Consider the following 16,990-nt stretch of genomic DNA (forward strand, 5'->3'; position numbering starts at 1 on the left):
TCCCTTCCTGTAACAAATGGAGAAAAATCTGGAGATTTATTAAACTTATAAAACTGTGACAAACTTGATGTGACATCATGGAAATATATGGCTAAAAGTGTAGAAAATATATATATATATATATATATATATATATATATATATATATATATATATATATATATATATATATATATATATATATATATATATATATATATATATATATATTGCAACTATATCTACCGACAAAGGATTTTGTGACAAGGGGTATTGGTTTTATAGACAATCTTTACAATATTAAAAGCAGAGAGAAAAAAAAGGTGTTTTCTGTTTAATATGCTACTGTCATGAGATAATCTATAAATAATGCTTTGTGTGGATGGATTACAAAAGCATACATTTTTAGCCAGGTAGAAAGTCCACAAGATTAGTAAAAAATAAAGATGGGAACACAGCCATAGCAGTGGAGATCACGAAACATAGGTATAGATTTTTTTAAAAGGGGAAAGCATACTTTTCTAAGGTAACTGATATACACACAAGTAGAAGGTGCGATTATAAAAACAAAAGACTAGAGAGAAGCGTGATAAATATTTGATGGCAAATGAAAATGCACACAATAGGGGAAGGGTGTGATTACAGTAAAGGGATGGTTATAAAGGCACACCTTGATATATACAGATAAAAATGTAATAAACCAAGAAGATAAAAGGTCTACCTTTACATTCATCTCAGTCAATTTTATAGAAGTAGGTGTATACTTCTGTCAGGCAAAGTAAGATAATCAGAAAAGTTAATATGAAAATTAAAAATCTGTCAGATTCATTTACAGAAGGGGGGGGGGGGGGGGGGGGGGAGAGACAAATGGTCAAATGCATAAAACTTCATTTACAAGTACCAAACACTACACAATTAAATAATTTCTGGATCCTCTGTGTAGTCGGCAGGGAGTCAGACTTAGTTTGATCTGGCAAAGAGTACTTTGCACTTGACAGGCATCCTCTTTACAGGAAAACAAGCAGTTGTTACTGTCTGTTTTTAGCTACACAAAATCGAAAATATTCTCCGACTCCGCGGGTCCTCCGGCACTAAAAAACTTCAATTTGGAACCAAATGAATATAAAATAAGCCATGCAGTTTGTTTGTTTTTTAACCACTTGTATATTTTTGGACAAAACCCAAGGCAAAACAGGAGCCTCTAAATTTCAGTGTTGGATGGGATGGGTCCTTAGGGCTTACCACTAGGATGTCAGGTCAGAACCAAGAACTTTATTGTTACCACTTCACCAAGGAAAGTTTAATAAATGCATTATAAAATATCATTATGAGGAAGCATACTTGCACTTTTCACATTCTTATGTTCTTAAATTAATCAACAGTAACATAAAACATACCAGGTAACATACCAGGTGTTGGTTTGCATGAAGGAGATGGAAGATAATGGAAGGAAGACCAATGGTCTGACAAAGGAAAAGTTGAGTAAATAAACCACTAAGCGATCCCTCGGTTGCTATATGTGCATGTTTTACAATAAAGCACTATACTACAGGTATGTTTACTGATATTCATGACCCTTCCCACCCATTGAAAGCAATGTGCCACACTAACACTAACATATGATAAGTCAACCATCTAGTTGATATTTCTTGAATTCCTTCATCTATATCCTCTAGGTGAGTCCATAGTATAAAGGCGGTCTGATTTGTGATAACCAAATAAAAGAAAAGAAAAGCAAAATCAATATAAAAAATGATAACAGTAATCGTAGCAAAGAAATCTTTCTTTAGATGGTTGTATATTTCCTACTTCGATGTTGTACAATAAAATCTGCAATCAGAACCCTTCAGCAATGGCCATTCAACCATTAAAGTAAAAGCTATCTAAACAAAATTTTCATTGATCCTGTCAATTCCAACGTTACTTTAAAAGTAATTGTTACAATACTGTTCTTGTTACTGCACAACCATATCACATTTTTTTGTGACTAAGTAAGATAACAGCAACCAAAGGCCACATCAACAAAAGTAGAGAAGACTGACGGCTTATATGAAGCAATATCTTAGGTTGAGACATATTTATATTCCTTTACATCTTTTCATACAAATTAACAGATGTGACGGATTTGACTCTTTTTATTTATAAACTAAAGGAATTGCCATTTGAACCAAATATTTTACCTCCGTGGCATAAGATTTCAAGGAGTCTATTCTTGATCTTTCAGCGGTGACATCACTGTCCTCATCTTCAATTACATCCCTGTTTGGAACCATGATGACATTTTTCGACTTTGAAAGGCATGGAAAAGCCTCTGACACTTTTCCTCCAGTTTTCATAATATCAAAAACTCGTAGAAGCCAGTACATCCAAATCATGTGCACTACAGGCTGAAATATCAAATGAATATATCAATTTTCAAGTGTTAAAAAAAAAAGTAAATATACTAAGTTCCAAAAGTTCTGTCCACTTCAACTTTGATGTTGTATAACTTTTAAAATCTTATATCAAATCAGTTGAAACTTTCCACTTATTATTTAACACGATGGGCGTGACATGACGTAATGAATCCCAGAATGAATCATACCATTTGAGCGATCATGCGCTGAATTATCCAACTTTACCATGATGAATACTAAAGCCACAATAAAAGTTTTCATTCAAATTTCAAAAGCAATACTGCATTTTGTTTGTGTACTCACTAAGTGTGTTTTGCGTTAAAAACAACACACTGGAAGAGCACAGTTTGATTTAAGAAGTCAAAATACGCTTTTATTGACTTTACCACGTGGCATGACTAGGTGAGTTGTTTTTATTCTTCAAAACAATACAATTGCTGCATCATTACGTGAGAAACTTATGGGAACTAAAGAAAACATGTACAATTACAACACATCAAATGTTGTACAGAACTTTTGGAACACAGTATGTATATGCATTATATATATATATATCCTTTCTTTAAAAAATATAGCCTTGTGGAGAACATTGTGCTTATTTGAGTCAATAAAAAAATTGATACGGCGCACAACTCTACTGAAAGATTTGAAAAATAGAAATATATTTTTTACAGATAGATAAACAGATAACTTGATTTCCTTTTATAATTTAAAGTCAGTTTGAAAGTTCGTTAAGTCAAACAGATATCATAAAAAATTTACCGAAGAGACTAACACCTCATGACCACACCCTCAACTCTATCTGTCCAGTAGAGTCCTTACTTCCGTTGTGTTGATTTAGCGGTGATCAGTGTTATGTAGTAGTGTGTTCTCATTGCGTGTATGTTTATGTGTGTGTGTGTGTGTGTGTGTGTGTGTGTGTGGTGTATACATATGTGTGTGTGTGTGTGTGTTTTGGAATGTGATTGCGTGGAAGAAAAAAAAAAAGGGGGGAGGGGGTGTCCATCAAGTAGAGAAATTCCTGAGCAAAGGGGGGGGGGGGGGGGGGGGGGGGGGGGGGGGAAGAGGGGGGGGGGGGGTGTTTGCTAGGAACTGTCAGATTGGCATTTTTCACAGCAAATCGTGGCATTCATAGTGATATAATTCACTTGATTACATGACAGTATTCAGGTTTACAGAAATTTTAAACAAGTTTCACCAATAAACAACATCAACGAATATTACTGCTGATATTACTGTCGTTTTTATGCCATCGATGTGATAATTATTGCCCTGGGAAATATTTAGTTAAACGTTGTCGGCAAACTGTCAATTGGATCTGTCTAGCTTCTAGCCAAACAAACCAAAAGTAGACAGATTCAGGGACATGATATTTTTCGCGTCCGCTTCAGATTTTCATTTGACCTCACATAAGTTAAGTAAAGAGGAGACATTCCGAAAGCTTCTACATCCCCAGTATTCATTCAATTTGTATTTTCACCGTTGATCTTTTGTCAGGCGTTTATTTATTCAATTTGTCATCATATAAAAGCGTTTTAAAAACTCTAGAACAAACCTTGATAGATTTGTGAAAGTTTAAAATGTCCTAATTTGACCATTGTTTTGATTCTCGGCCGCCATTTTAATTTGTGAAGTATTGAAGGTAGTGCAAAGCACTCCCAAGTAAAGCGTGGTAAAGACTTGGGACTTATTGATATTGATATCTACTGACTGATAAACTAAAACCATGCCGAATAAAGCATGGCATCGACGACAAGCACATCGATTAAAATGTGCATCTAATCATAATCAAGCTAATCAAGAAAATGATTCTGGCAATATTGAATGAAAATAGTTCTTTCCCCGCGAAATTGCGGGCTTTTTACTAGTATATATATATAGTACTGAATTTAAATTTAAAATCTCAGAATTACAGTAAAAGTGCAACTTTTTTGCTCAACAGTAAAAGCATGTTGTAAGTAAAAGCATGTTGTATTGTCCCAAATTGAAGGGAAACAATGTGTGGAATTTTAGAAATGTAAATGCAAGCAATAGATGGTGTCTTTTCTCAATTATGCATTTATATAGTGCATTATTGTTTGTTCTTATTGTATTTATCGACTTATTATCATATTTGCATAATCCAAAGGGCAAGGTAAGAAATTATAATTAAATTTTCAAGTAAAGTTTTAGTTTAGTACTCTAAGTTATTTCATTTATATAGAAAGTTTTTCGTTTTTTTTTGTTTTGTTCTTAACTTTTCTGTATTTTTGGAATGTGAGGGCTTCGAAAGACCATAGTATAGGTATGCAACCACTTTGGATAGAATAAGCTGTATTAGCAGAGAACTGAACATAATGAATATCATGATGACGAAGCTGATGATGACGATGATGAAGATGATGATCATTTTAATGGTTGCAGTTGTGGTGATGATGATGATGATGATGATGATGATGATGATGATGATGATGATGATGATGATGATGATGATGATAATGATGATGATGATGATGGTAATGATGTTTTTTTCCTGGAATAACAAAAAGGTAAGCAAAATCGGGAATATAGCTTGTAATTATGGAAATCAGGAATGAGAACAAATATTGGGAATTTCCTGATAAAATCAGGAGAGTTGGCATGTCTGGTGATGCAGTCACAGCCAGCGATTGCCTCAGTGTGAGTAGTTTACTTAAAAGCAGAAATCCAGCTGAAAATTTTGTCTTCTTCAGAAATTTTGAAACAACAGTATGTAAGAAAATAACTGGATAAGGTGTTGACTTCAAGCCAAAATTGTCTTTACAGGAGATGACCATACAAATTGCCTTGCATGTCTATCTATCTCTGCATTTGCCGTATAATGTCTACCGACCTTCATCATGTTGATGACATGAAGTGCAAGAGGAGGCATGTGAAGGTTTCAAAGTTTAGAGTTGATGTGATATCTCAATGAAATTTGTTCCAATCTGCAATCGTTCTAGGATATAATGAGAATTCTGGTACTTTGTGATAGTAAAGAGATGGATGAAACTATTTTCATGACTTGTTCTTCTGAAACGTGTTGGTCGTTTGAGATCTGGTTTGGAGATTGCTACTTAAGATTATGGGCTGAGTAATTCAAGATTATTTACAAATTAAATTTTAAAGGAATAATTCTTTTCTCTAGTCAGTTAAGGGTCAGGCTAGTTGAGTATTTATTTCATACCATACAAATGGCGATCAGAGTATGATTGTCCCGTGCAAAATATGATGAATCATCTATCTCTTTTCCAGAGTAGGATGCAAACAAATTGATCTGCAATTTTAATAAAATCATAAAAATAAGTAATTAACAAAATGATAGCAATAATAAAAATAAAAATGATAATGATAATACTTCCACTACTACTACTACTACTACTACTACTACTACTACTACTACTACTACTACTACTGCTACTACTACTACAACTACTACTACTACTACTACTACAACTACTACTACTAAGAATAATAATAATAATAATAATAATAATAATAATAATAATAATAATAATAATAATAATAATAATAATAATAATAATAATAATAATAATGATGATGTACATTTAATTTAGTGCTTTCTATGTAATTGCATTTCAAAGAGCCTTACAATAAAAATACAATTCATTGAGTAGTAGGAGTTTGTTTTTGTTTTTTGTTTTTAGGTGTTTAATGGCACTTTCGACACTATTTAAGTCATTTAAGCGCCCGTTTCTGTCTTTTATCAATTTTTATCGGCCTTGAGGGGCCATAGCTGCTCAAAACGAGTACTGTTATAATAAAATCTTTATAAAATCATAATAGTTACATGTTTGTTATGTAAAAATATTTCTTTACAATTTCTGCAGGAGTTCACATTCCTGCAGATACTTTAAAAATTGTAAGCGGATCGACCGACTGGAACAGAGACTTCAAGTCCCTGTTTTCATAGTAGTAGTAGTAGTAGTAGTAGTAGTAGTAGTAGTAGTAGTAGTAGTAGTAGTAGTAGTAGTAGTAGTAGTAGTAGTAGTAGTAGTAGTTGTTGTAGTAGTAGGTAGGTAGTAGTAGAAGTAGTAGTACTGATGATTGATCTATTAAAAGAGAAAACACTCAAATGTATAAACACTAAAGGTTTTTTCCTCAATAAGGTATTCGACTAGCTTTCAAAGCATAACATCAAGTATGCATTAGAATATGGCATTTACTTAAAATAACAAAAATCATGCCAGGATGTGTAGTCATGCAAATCAAGTTGTTTAGGGCAAAAATATGACTTTATTACGGGGGGATGTTTTAATATCCTATTTTGTATTAAAGTGAAATTGATCCAAATTTCAAACAATCTTCTTTTTAAAACTTACTCTTGCAATAAAGTAGAAACCTCCAAGGATGATGTATGGGGGATCAATGACACAAAAGATGTAGTGAAGTATGACAGCGATGTCAGGATCGCTCACCATATCCACGACAGAAACAGCAATATAAGGTAGAATAGCAGTCTAAACATCAGGAAATGGGAAGAAAAAAGAAACATGGAATAAAATAAAACTATTAAGTCCATAATAAATCATTTTTTTTTTTTTTGTCACCAATCTGTTTTCAATTAATATTACTGAGTAAAAACACCAAAATGTGAGAGGCGTAATCATGATACAGTCAATATTGGTACAAATCTGGCTAAAGAGGGCATTACATTAATTTTTTCCTTTAAATATTTCTGGTAACAACTTAATGAGGATTTTTTAAGAAAGGATATGTGCATAATTTTGCATTCAATTTAATGTTAAAATCATATAATATGCCCTATAGACCACCATTTTCTACTTCCCATAAACATTGGCTTATTATTCTTCACACAATATTTGGACAAAACAATAATATTTTTTTTCTGAAAGAAAATGGACCATCATTCACCACGACTATAAAGTATATGAGAATAACAACTTGTCATTGAATAAAGACAATGGAAAAATCAATATCCACAACATTAGAGTGAATGGATGTTGGTACAAAAAGATATCAATACTTTGGCGTCCAAACCAGGTGTCATCGTTTACATTTATGTTAAGTTTCAACTTTTAAAATTGACGATATGAAAATAATGACAATGTTTGATTATTTCGTTCAAAGAGATTTTTTAATGTACCCATTTTTTATATCTTTAGACTTTAATCTCTCTTTTATATATTAAGAATTTTCTCTATCAAAACTTTTCTTTATCACAATAATCTAAATAAAGTAATCAGTAATTCAACTCACTATATTCAACATGAAAGGTAGGTAGGCTGTGCAGTTGTCAGCTTTACTGAATATAAAAGAAAGAATGAGCGCAAAGAAGCAGAAAAATGGAATGTTGCAGAGAAATAATAGCAACATGGCTGTAATGGCACCAGCAGAATTTAATCCTGGTATCTGTAAATAGAAAAAAAAATAAAATAAAATAAACAAATCACTTCAAATAATATATTCATGATTACAACATTTTCACTTAACAGCACATAATTACAAGTATAACAATCAAAGTCATTTTAAATGAGTAAGTTGTTAAGGATTAAGAGTTGTGGGGATGGGGTAGTGGGATTGTATAACATTGTTTGCTTGACTTAAGAAATCCAAGCTGCTTTTTTTAAGTCATTTCAGTGACCCCCCCCCCCCCCCCCCCCCCCCCCCAAAAATGAGGATTTTAGAATAGGAGTTTAGTTTCACTGAGTACAATCCAAAAAAAAAAAAATAAGACAAGGAGACGAGTTCGAATAAATCACATTGTTTGATATCAGATAAATTCAAGTCCTATGTCTACCTTGACATCGTTTTAAGTCCAGCCCAGATAAAGAGGGATCAATACAAAGGGGATACCCTCAAGTGGTTACAAAAACATATTTTAAATTAAATATGAAACATTATATGGACCGGTGATTCACAAGAAAAAAATATTTCTCACAAAAAGATACATAAATCCATCTGACCGTTCCCATGCAGCAAAAGAACCCAGAGAGGTTTAGGAAAAATCACTCTGATAGACTCTTTCTCTCCCCTTTCCAGGTTTCTTTAACAATAAACCATTATTAGGAAATAAGAAACTAAGTCATGAAAAAGAACTACTATTCTTTTTACCTCTATAATTATGGTCAAGATGATGATTAATATAGTAGGAATGAGGTAGATGGCAAAGTTCATCACATAAATAGTACCCCAATAAACGTTGAAGCCCACACCAGATATTCTCAATTGGCCTCTGATTTTTGTCTGAGGAAAATATAAAATAACAGAATGTGGAGTGTTCAAATGAGTAAGTAATAGGTTTGAGTTGCTAACAACTTGCATAAAATTTTCAAGTCCTTAAATTAAATGATGAGCATATTTACTATGTAGGCCTAAAAGAACGACTTCATTTTCCACTATTTTTATCACAATTCATCATCACTGTAAGACAAACTAGCTCACTATATAGATGTTCAACAGAAGGCTAATGGATCAGAAGTCAAGTGTGTTTTTTTTGCTCTGGAAAGCCACAGATTTCTTTCCTACAGACTCGATATTTTGAAGTCTGTCCCATACAAACGGATTGAAATAAAAGCATGAATTAACAAATTACTTATCGTATTTTTAAAAATAATCAAAAACTTTAAAAGCTTTTTATTTTATTTACATGTGCCTGATGTTTGAATTTTTTAAATGGGGAAGTCGAAAAGAAAGATAATTTTGTCAAATTACTAAATTACTGATATTGTATGGATCATTTCTTCTTTAATTAAAAATCAAACCAAGGAAACGTTTCAAATCTATCACAGCTTGCTAACAATCCATACCTCTTTTACCATCAAATAATCTTTTAGTAAAGCTTCATTAGATAAAAAGCACAAACAAACACATTAAAGCATGGAATGACATAAAAAATACTCTGTATAACATACCTCACGATCCCTTACAACTTCCGCACTGAACCCAGGAATAATAAGGATAAAAGCTAATCCAATTAGCATCCCAGCTGTCATTGTATTATTATCATACTGAAGCTTGTTTTCAGTCTTTGGCCAAGGGTAGCTGCTCACGTTCAGGTAAGTGGAAATATTAAACATGTTGAGAATGGCCCCGCTGACCAAGGAAACAGTGGCAGGAATGGAGTGTAGGGCTGTGTGGTTGTACAATGCCACAAAGTTTGTCAGAAACTTGAATGAATAAAGGTACAATAACAGCGAATATTTATTTATTTCATTTATAATCTTAACTGGAAATGAAAAAAAACAAACAAAAAAAACAAAAAAAAACAAGTATTTAATATGCTTCCAAATTAATATAATAAATTCATTGCTAATAGAATGAAACATCTATTATAGTTGAATTAATATTTGAACAATAAAAATAATATTAATTTTTGTCTTTTGTTTATTTTCATTCAACACTGTCAAAACTATAAACCCATGACAAGTCAAATTCATCAAGAGTTGCAATCATTATCCACTTCTACGAGGTAAATGGGAATAAGTGGTCTGATGAGAAATATTTCCTCCTACTGATATCCTCTACTTAATATACATGAATATGCAATGTAATTTTAACACCCTTAAAATTATGATGTAAAAGGTTCAATATCAAGAAAAAGTGCAATGTAATTTTCACACTCTTGCCACCGTGATATAAAATTTTGCAAATAAATAGAATAAGCCGTGCTGCTATGTGGTCTCGTGGTATGACACTCGCCTTCAGATCAAAAGGTCCTGAGTCCAAGTCCTGATCTGAGCGGCACATACTTGAGTCCTTGGAAAAGGCTCTATACTCACATTCTCTCATCGTACTCAGGTGTAAAATGAATACTTGGCAGTAAACAGCATTGTCACTGTTGAAAACAATTGTATTATCGCCTAATAGGCGTCATGTCCCCTCCTACATGTGAAGCATGTTTAGTGGATATTACCCTATATAAAAGCTCAAGTTTTTGGGTTTGTTTTTTGTTTTTGTTAACTTAAAAAAAATAATAATAATAATTCAGTGGACCTAGGCTATAAATTGAGCTTTTTAAAAGATGTAGCTTTTATCTAGCGCAATATCCACTAAACATGCTCAAAGCGCTTTACAAGGGGATCCTGGCCAACAGCAACATTTAACATGTAGGACAGGACATGACGCCTGTTAGGCAATATTACATGGTGAGAGAATGTGAGTAAGAGCCTTCTCCAAGGACTCAACTATGCACTGAGCGAGGCTTGAACTCAGGACCTTCCGATCCAAAAGCGAGGGTCATACCACTAGACCACATAGCCACAGTTGATGGGACTGAATATCAAATCAGGTTACATCCAGGTTCTCAATGAGTGGAATATTTCAATACTAATATATTTGATTATTTTTTTAAAGGGAAAAATGATTAAATCTTAATAATTGAATCTGTTGTAATTGAAAGTAAATATTCACATAAAATAAATAGTTTTTTTAAAAATATGTACCGGTCCTGTCATTCCATCCACCTGGACTCCAACAAAATGAGGACTGGCATGAGAGGAATTGGCAACATAGGAATCCACAGTTACTCTTTGACCCCATAAATTAATCAAAGCTTGTGTGGCATTCGTTACTGTTGAACAAAAATATTTTTTTAAAAAAAGGTTTAATCTTAATTAAAATATAGTAAGTCAATTTGGTAACTTTGATTGTCTCGAAAAGTGATCCCTTCTGTGTGGTTCAGTCATGGTCGATAAGTATAGCTGCTTTCTCCATCCATATTGTTAATTGTTTCCATTGTTCAGAGTTCTGGGCCAGAGTTTTGAGGCTGTCAAGATCTTGCTGTGACTGTAGTACAGAGGGCACTGCAGTATTTCTTAGTTCTTCAGGGATTAATTCAGCCTCATCTGAATCCAGAAATTTCTGATATGTAGAGAGGTCCTGGTTCAGAATAGTTACTATTGATGTTGGTGGTCTCCCTACATATTTGTTGCCATGAAGGAAATATTCTGTCATTGCAGTTTGGGCTGGGATGTTATCTTCTCGACGTAAGATGTGACCAAATAGCCTCCATCGCTGTTCTTTTATTATTGTACTCAGGCGTTGGACCCTGGTTTTGTCATAGAGATCAGTATTTGTAATTGTCTCTGGCCAATAGATTCCGATTACGCGACGTTTGCGGTGGTATGAATCGAGACTTTCTAAGTTTTTGTTTTTGTTTTTTTTTATATGGTGGATAAAAACACACACATACACCGAAAATTAAGAATTGCAGTCTAATTTGTATCAAATATATCATTTTTGCCATCATTTTGATGACAGATTTCTTTGACTGACATGGTTTTTAAAAATGGCTTTAAATTTCCATTACTCCATATTAGTTTGTGATCACCACTTCCGGAGAGATGCATCATAAAAACAAAGCTGTTAACTTTTTTCCTGGCTTGATATGGCTTGATCTTGAGTGATTCTCAATATAAAATGTTTAAATGTTGTTCTATCTGAAAATACTTTATCAATCAGCACGTTGTTTTCAATCACTTTTCCTTAATTTCCTTTTATAGTACTCAATCTAAAGCCTCTATCAACTCAAGGTCTATATCAAGTCCCCCCCCCCCCCCCCTAAAAATGTAACATAGGATTTCAAATTTTAAAAAATAAATAAATAAATAAAATAACACCAACAACAACAAAAACAACAATAACCACAAGAACAACAACAAAGTAAAAACAAATAAACAAAAAAGTATATAGTAAACTTTTAAGGTTCAAAACTTCTTTTCAACAACAATTACAAATATACAAGAATACCATTAAAAATGATTTAAACTGTGTGGGACAACTTTGCATTCATCTCTTCATATCAATAAATATTTCATTTCTTCATTGGGTCACATTTTGAACGGTTTTTGTTGTTGGTATATTAATGTATTTTTTAAGTTTCCTGGTTCGTATATAATTTTCTAATTTTGTTTGATGGAATCAATTAGTTTCTCTTATATTATTAACCTATGGTTAAAAACAAACTGAAAGTAAGAATATGAAACTTCCAAACATGACTAGATCTGCCAAAGGCAACAAGCATAACATCTTTGTTTTCCTGGGGGGGGGGGGGGGGGGGAAACCCTTTGAATTCGAGGACTAAATCATTTTCACATAACATGATAGCCAAACTTCAATGGAAGACTAAAACCGATGACTTTTCACCAATTTTCCGATTTCAACATTCAAATTTGTAGGGAAATTTTGTTTGTTTGTTGCTTTAGGTCTCTTCCAACACAATTGAGGTTATATGAGAGACCGCTGAAACAAAAAAACAAGCAATCTAACAAAAATAGTACAAATGTAAATCAAAATCATAACCTAAAGATATCATAAGCTAAATTATAAATAACCAAGAACAAACAGGCAGAAGATTTACAGAAAAAAAAATATCCCCTGTCAAAAATACAATCACAAACCAAAGAAGCAGGATAGGCTAGTAAAGGGAAGAAGAAACGACATCACTATCGGATCGTACACCCATGCGAACATCATAGGTATATGATTCAAGGGTGATGCTCCCATCCAACCACCCGCAAATTTGTAGGGAAAATAAAACAGAATTTGATCAACTTTGATGCTAAAATATGGTTTTTATATTTCGATATGTGTGGCAAAGTGAATACCTAAAGTGACTTACTTAAAGTGTCTATGGTCAGCAAACCGGGTAAAGCCATAGAAGACATTGAACTGTTAGCATAGTAGTTAATGTAGATGGGTAACAATGTTGGATCCGGTACTGTGTCGGTGCTTCTCGTCTTAATTGTCACCAGCCCAGCCACCACAAGACACACAGGTAAAACCAGTTGGAAAAACATTGCTTTCTTATTGCGTATTACATTGAGAAAACGAATCTGAAATTTAAAAAAAAAAATTTTAAGTCCATAAATAAATATTATAATAAAACAATTTTTTTAAATTAATTATTTATCATAAATTAATCAAAACAATAAATGTCATTTACAGACCTACCAAATAATTTCAGAACTGGTAATGATATTTCTTAATATGTGACAAATCCCTACAAAGTGGTATTATGTCAGGTGAGTCAGATTGCGAAAATTGAATTTTAAGTTTAGGAGACATTTCATTTAAGTAATGCGCTTTTAATGACAAGTGAACAGAATTTCTAAACATGTATCCAACTCAAATTTCACAATTCTTATCATTTTGAATTAAATTTTAATCATCTTGTTCATTGAACATAAGACGAAATGCAGGCTGTGGGTTACAAATGTATGGTTCCCAGTAATTTGACCAGGAAATTAGAAATATCCATCAACATGTAGTTTTCCACCAAGAAGTGGTGATTGTTGAAAGGTGATGATATACTTTAATTAATCTAATCATACACAAAACCAATTTCAAGGCAAAATTCAAAAGATCCTCAACCTCTAAAGTATTGGTAAATAAATCACATTTATTTCCACAACAAATTTTTATAATTACAATAAATAAGAGTGGGATTATCATTTTTTCTTGTTTTTTTTTTGTTTGTTTTTTTCTCTCTCTTCTAATGCGGGTGGAAAGATAATGTTCTTGGGTAGAAACACAGATAAAAATAGCAGTGTTAACAGCTCTTTGATTCTTACCTATAGGTCGAAAAGGATCAACTTAACCAGAGAAGAATGATTCATTTTTATTTTAGCAAATTAGAATGATAATATTCATTTGGTCAACTGTAAACCACTCCAATTGACAAATATGGTCATCAGCCAGTCCTACAACCATGAGAGATATTTTTAAAAGACAGTGCAACCCGCATATATCCACTTGATCCCTGTACTCACCCAAAGTAAAGTGAAAAACTGTTGCTTAACAAGTTCTTTTTCATCAGTGATAAGATTTGGAGAGAAACAAGTAGATATGTCAATCCTTGATGAGTTAATGGAAATATGCTTTTCCTGTGTATCCCGCTGGAGGTGACCATTGGAAACGTCAACATCAACATCACTGGCTTCTAAAATCTTGGCTTTATCGTTTATTTCCAAATCTAGATGATCTCCATCCAAGTCGGTATCATCATTTTCCAACTCATCAAAGCCCTCTGCAATGAGAGTCATATATTATTATTATTATTATTATTATTATTATAATTATTATTATTATTATTATTATATTATCATTATTATTATCATTCATTATTATTATTATTATTATTATTATTATTATTATTATTATTATTATTATTATTATTATTATTATTATTATTATCATTATTACTATTACTATCATTATCATCATCATCATCACCATCATCATCATCATCATCACTATTATTATTATTATTATTATTATTATTATTATTATTATTATTATTATTATTATTATTATTATTATTGTCATTAATATTATTATCATTATTATTATTATTATTCTTAAAGCAAACGTACAATATGTTACAACTATTAAATAGATAATCGGTTAAATAGATTTCACATATATTTTAAAGATCGTCTTTGAGAGTTAATGTTATTTTCAACACTCCTGTGTAATTTCAACAACTGGGAGAAAGTAAAACGAGACGATAAAAAAAATTATCATAGTCTAAGGAAAAATCATTGCCTTACTTGGATCTTTTCTGTAAACTAAAGGATTTTTATGATCATCAACCATATCTAAAATGTTATTTAAACCAATTTATGACTGTAGAATGGAGAAGGAGATATCCTCCTCCCCGCACCCCCCCCCCCCCCCCCAAATAATTAAAAAAAATAAAGAATGATAACAGTGAATATACATTATGGTGATATGTGGTGATCTCTAACTAAAGGTATCTTATACTCTTAAAACCTTCAAAATTGAAAAAATAAAAGGAAATAAATTATAAATAAAAGATCTCCTTAGTCATCAGACGAGGAAATTTCACTTGAATGCCTACTTCAGTGAAACCAAAACACCCTTGACGTCAGACGTAATGGTCTGAAAAGTGAGCAATAAAAAGGAATGAAATTGACGTCACTCATCTATTTGTTATTGGTTTTAGTCGAGTAGTTCTCATAGATAATAATGTGAAATTGAATGTAAGCTTCAATTTAATTACAAAAACATATCAAATGAACGTTTCGGGTTTCCCCTTTATCAACAAAACAGGATGAATGAAACACCACAGATGAAACAAGCAACATTTACATTACCTGAGTAGTTCTCACAACATTGTATTAATCAGACTCTAAATGTTTGTGTGTTGTACCTTATATCCGGCTGGCGGATGTTATGAGTTTTATTAACTAAACACATATCATCAGGAAGAAAATGAAGAAGTCAGAAGTAGGCCTTGAACCAGAGTACTTGGATTGATAGTGCAATGCTTCACCCATATAGTCATTTCATCTCATTAAGATATAACCCCATTTGCGTTTTCAGTGTTTACAAAAGCACTGATTTTGAAAAGTCCAAAGTCTAGAAAGTTCCATATTCACTTATGTCCAAATTGTAATAATTCAAAACTAGAAAAACTCAGAAATTTTATGCAAGGTAGCTATATAAATAGGAATAAACCTATAAACCTTACGGCTTTAAAGGATTATTTCAACTTTTTAAAGTCTATGGAGCAACATAACTAAGACCATGACTTACTTTTGTGTCAATTTCTATTATTTACAATGATGGTCTTTTTCCCCCTCTTTAAATATAAAATACAATGAAATTGTAATTTTTAAGAGTTATGGCATACATATTAAAATAATTGGATTTCTATCAAGGCTTTACAAATTATGATCAGAGACAAAAAAAAAGCGACTAGTACCCAACTGAAACAAGTTTTTATGGGCACATATTCACACATTTAATTATATATATTCACACCTAGGTCAAGTGAAGTAACGTATGTTAAGTGCCATACAAATTACCAGTTCAGACCGTGGGCATAGTTTTACAAATACTGTCAATGCCGGTCGCTGTCTATGTTGATCATTGCTCGTTTCTCTTATGAGACATCAGGTGTTATCTTAACATTAAAAAATCCCCCATCTTATCTGACATTATTCTTTTTTAAGGTGGATCGTTGTTGGACGTAGCCACACAAATGACTCCATGGAACTACTTTCTTAATTATTAGGATTTTGGAAAAAAAATCAGTGCTGATGGTGACAAAAAGGGGAAAAGGAGGAAAATTATGAATGGTTTTCTTTACGCCACATATTTACTTCACTAACTCCCACTTTTAGAGCCATTGAGATGATAAACTACTCTAGCTATCTTCTGGATAGTGGAGAAACTTCACAAGTTTGTTCCACCACACATCAAATCTCTCAAAGCCATGGATCATGTCAGTTTTTAAAGGAGGAAATTCCTCCTCTGACACAAAAATCGCGGATTTCTGAGGATCCCAGGAAAACCCTCAGCACTGAAAAATATACATATAAACTACAGTCAAGGACAGCTGTCCTATCCTTGACTACAGTATATATCCATCCAAACATAATTCGATTGGTCTCTTACCTAGTTTGAGAAAGACTTCCTCCAATGTGGTCATTGATACCCCATAACTTTTGATACCCAATTTGGAGGCACCTTTGTCTAGCTGGTCAAACAATTCTGTAATTTAAAGAACAGTTTATTTAAATCATCGGTTACATCGATGAAGACTATGATTTTTTTTAAAGTGCAACATAGAGCAGAACAATTTTTTCAGAAAGTAATATTAATAAGGG

The 16,990-nt window shown here is 32.5% G+C and overlaps 1 protein-coding gene across 6 annotated transcripts in view; it reads right to left on the reverse strand.

Moving 5' to 3' along the window:
• The window catches only part of LOC144972792 (cholesterol transporter ABCA5-like), a 79,078-nt gene that overhangs the window by 26,514 nt on the left and 35,574 nt on the right, over positions 1 to 16,990 (reverse strand). For 3 of the 6 annotated variants that reach the window (XM_078914432.1, XM_078914433.1, XM_078914429.1), the window contains 11 exons: positions 16,779 to 16,874; positions 14,126 to 14,382; positions 12,976 to 13,189; positions 10,799 to 10,926; positions 9,269 to 9,523; positions 8,469 to 8,600; positions 7,614 to 7,766; positions 6,716 to 6,853; positions 5,560 to 5,649; positions 2,160 to 2,366; positions 701 to 745 (listed from right to left, as the gene is read on the reverse strand). In XM_078914432.1, the coding sequence (XP_078770558.1) occupies positions 701 to 745; positions 2,160 to 2,366; positions 5,560 to 5,649; positions 6,716 to 6,853; positions 7,614 to 7,766; positions 8,469 to 8,600; positions 9,269 to 9,523; positions 10,799 to 10,926; positions 12,976 to 13,189; positions 14,126 to 14,382; positions 16,779 to 16,874 (1,715 nt within the window). The remainder of the gene's footprint in view (positions 1 to 700; positions 746 to 2,159; positions 2,367 to 5,559; positions 5,650 to 6,715; positions 6,854 to 7,613; positions 7,767 to 8,468; positions 8,601 to 9,268; positions 9,524 to 10,798; positions 10,927 to 12,975; positions 13,190 to 14,125; positions 14,383 to 16,778; positions 16,875 to 16,990) is intronic. The other 3 variants (XM_078914434.1, XM_078914435.1, XM_078914430.1) reach the window with 1 other exon arrangement.

Source organism: Berghia stephanieae, chromosome 5 (assembly GCF_034508935.2).
Source record: "Berghia stephanieae isolate SIO BIC M18660-M18661 chromosome 5, UCSD_Bste_1.3, whole genome shotgun sequence".
In the NCBI taxonomy this organism is placed as follows: Eukaryota; Metazoa; Mollusca; class Gastropoda; order Nudibranchia; family Aeolidiidae; genus Berghia; species Berghia stephanieae.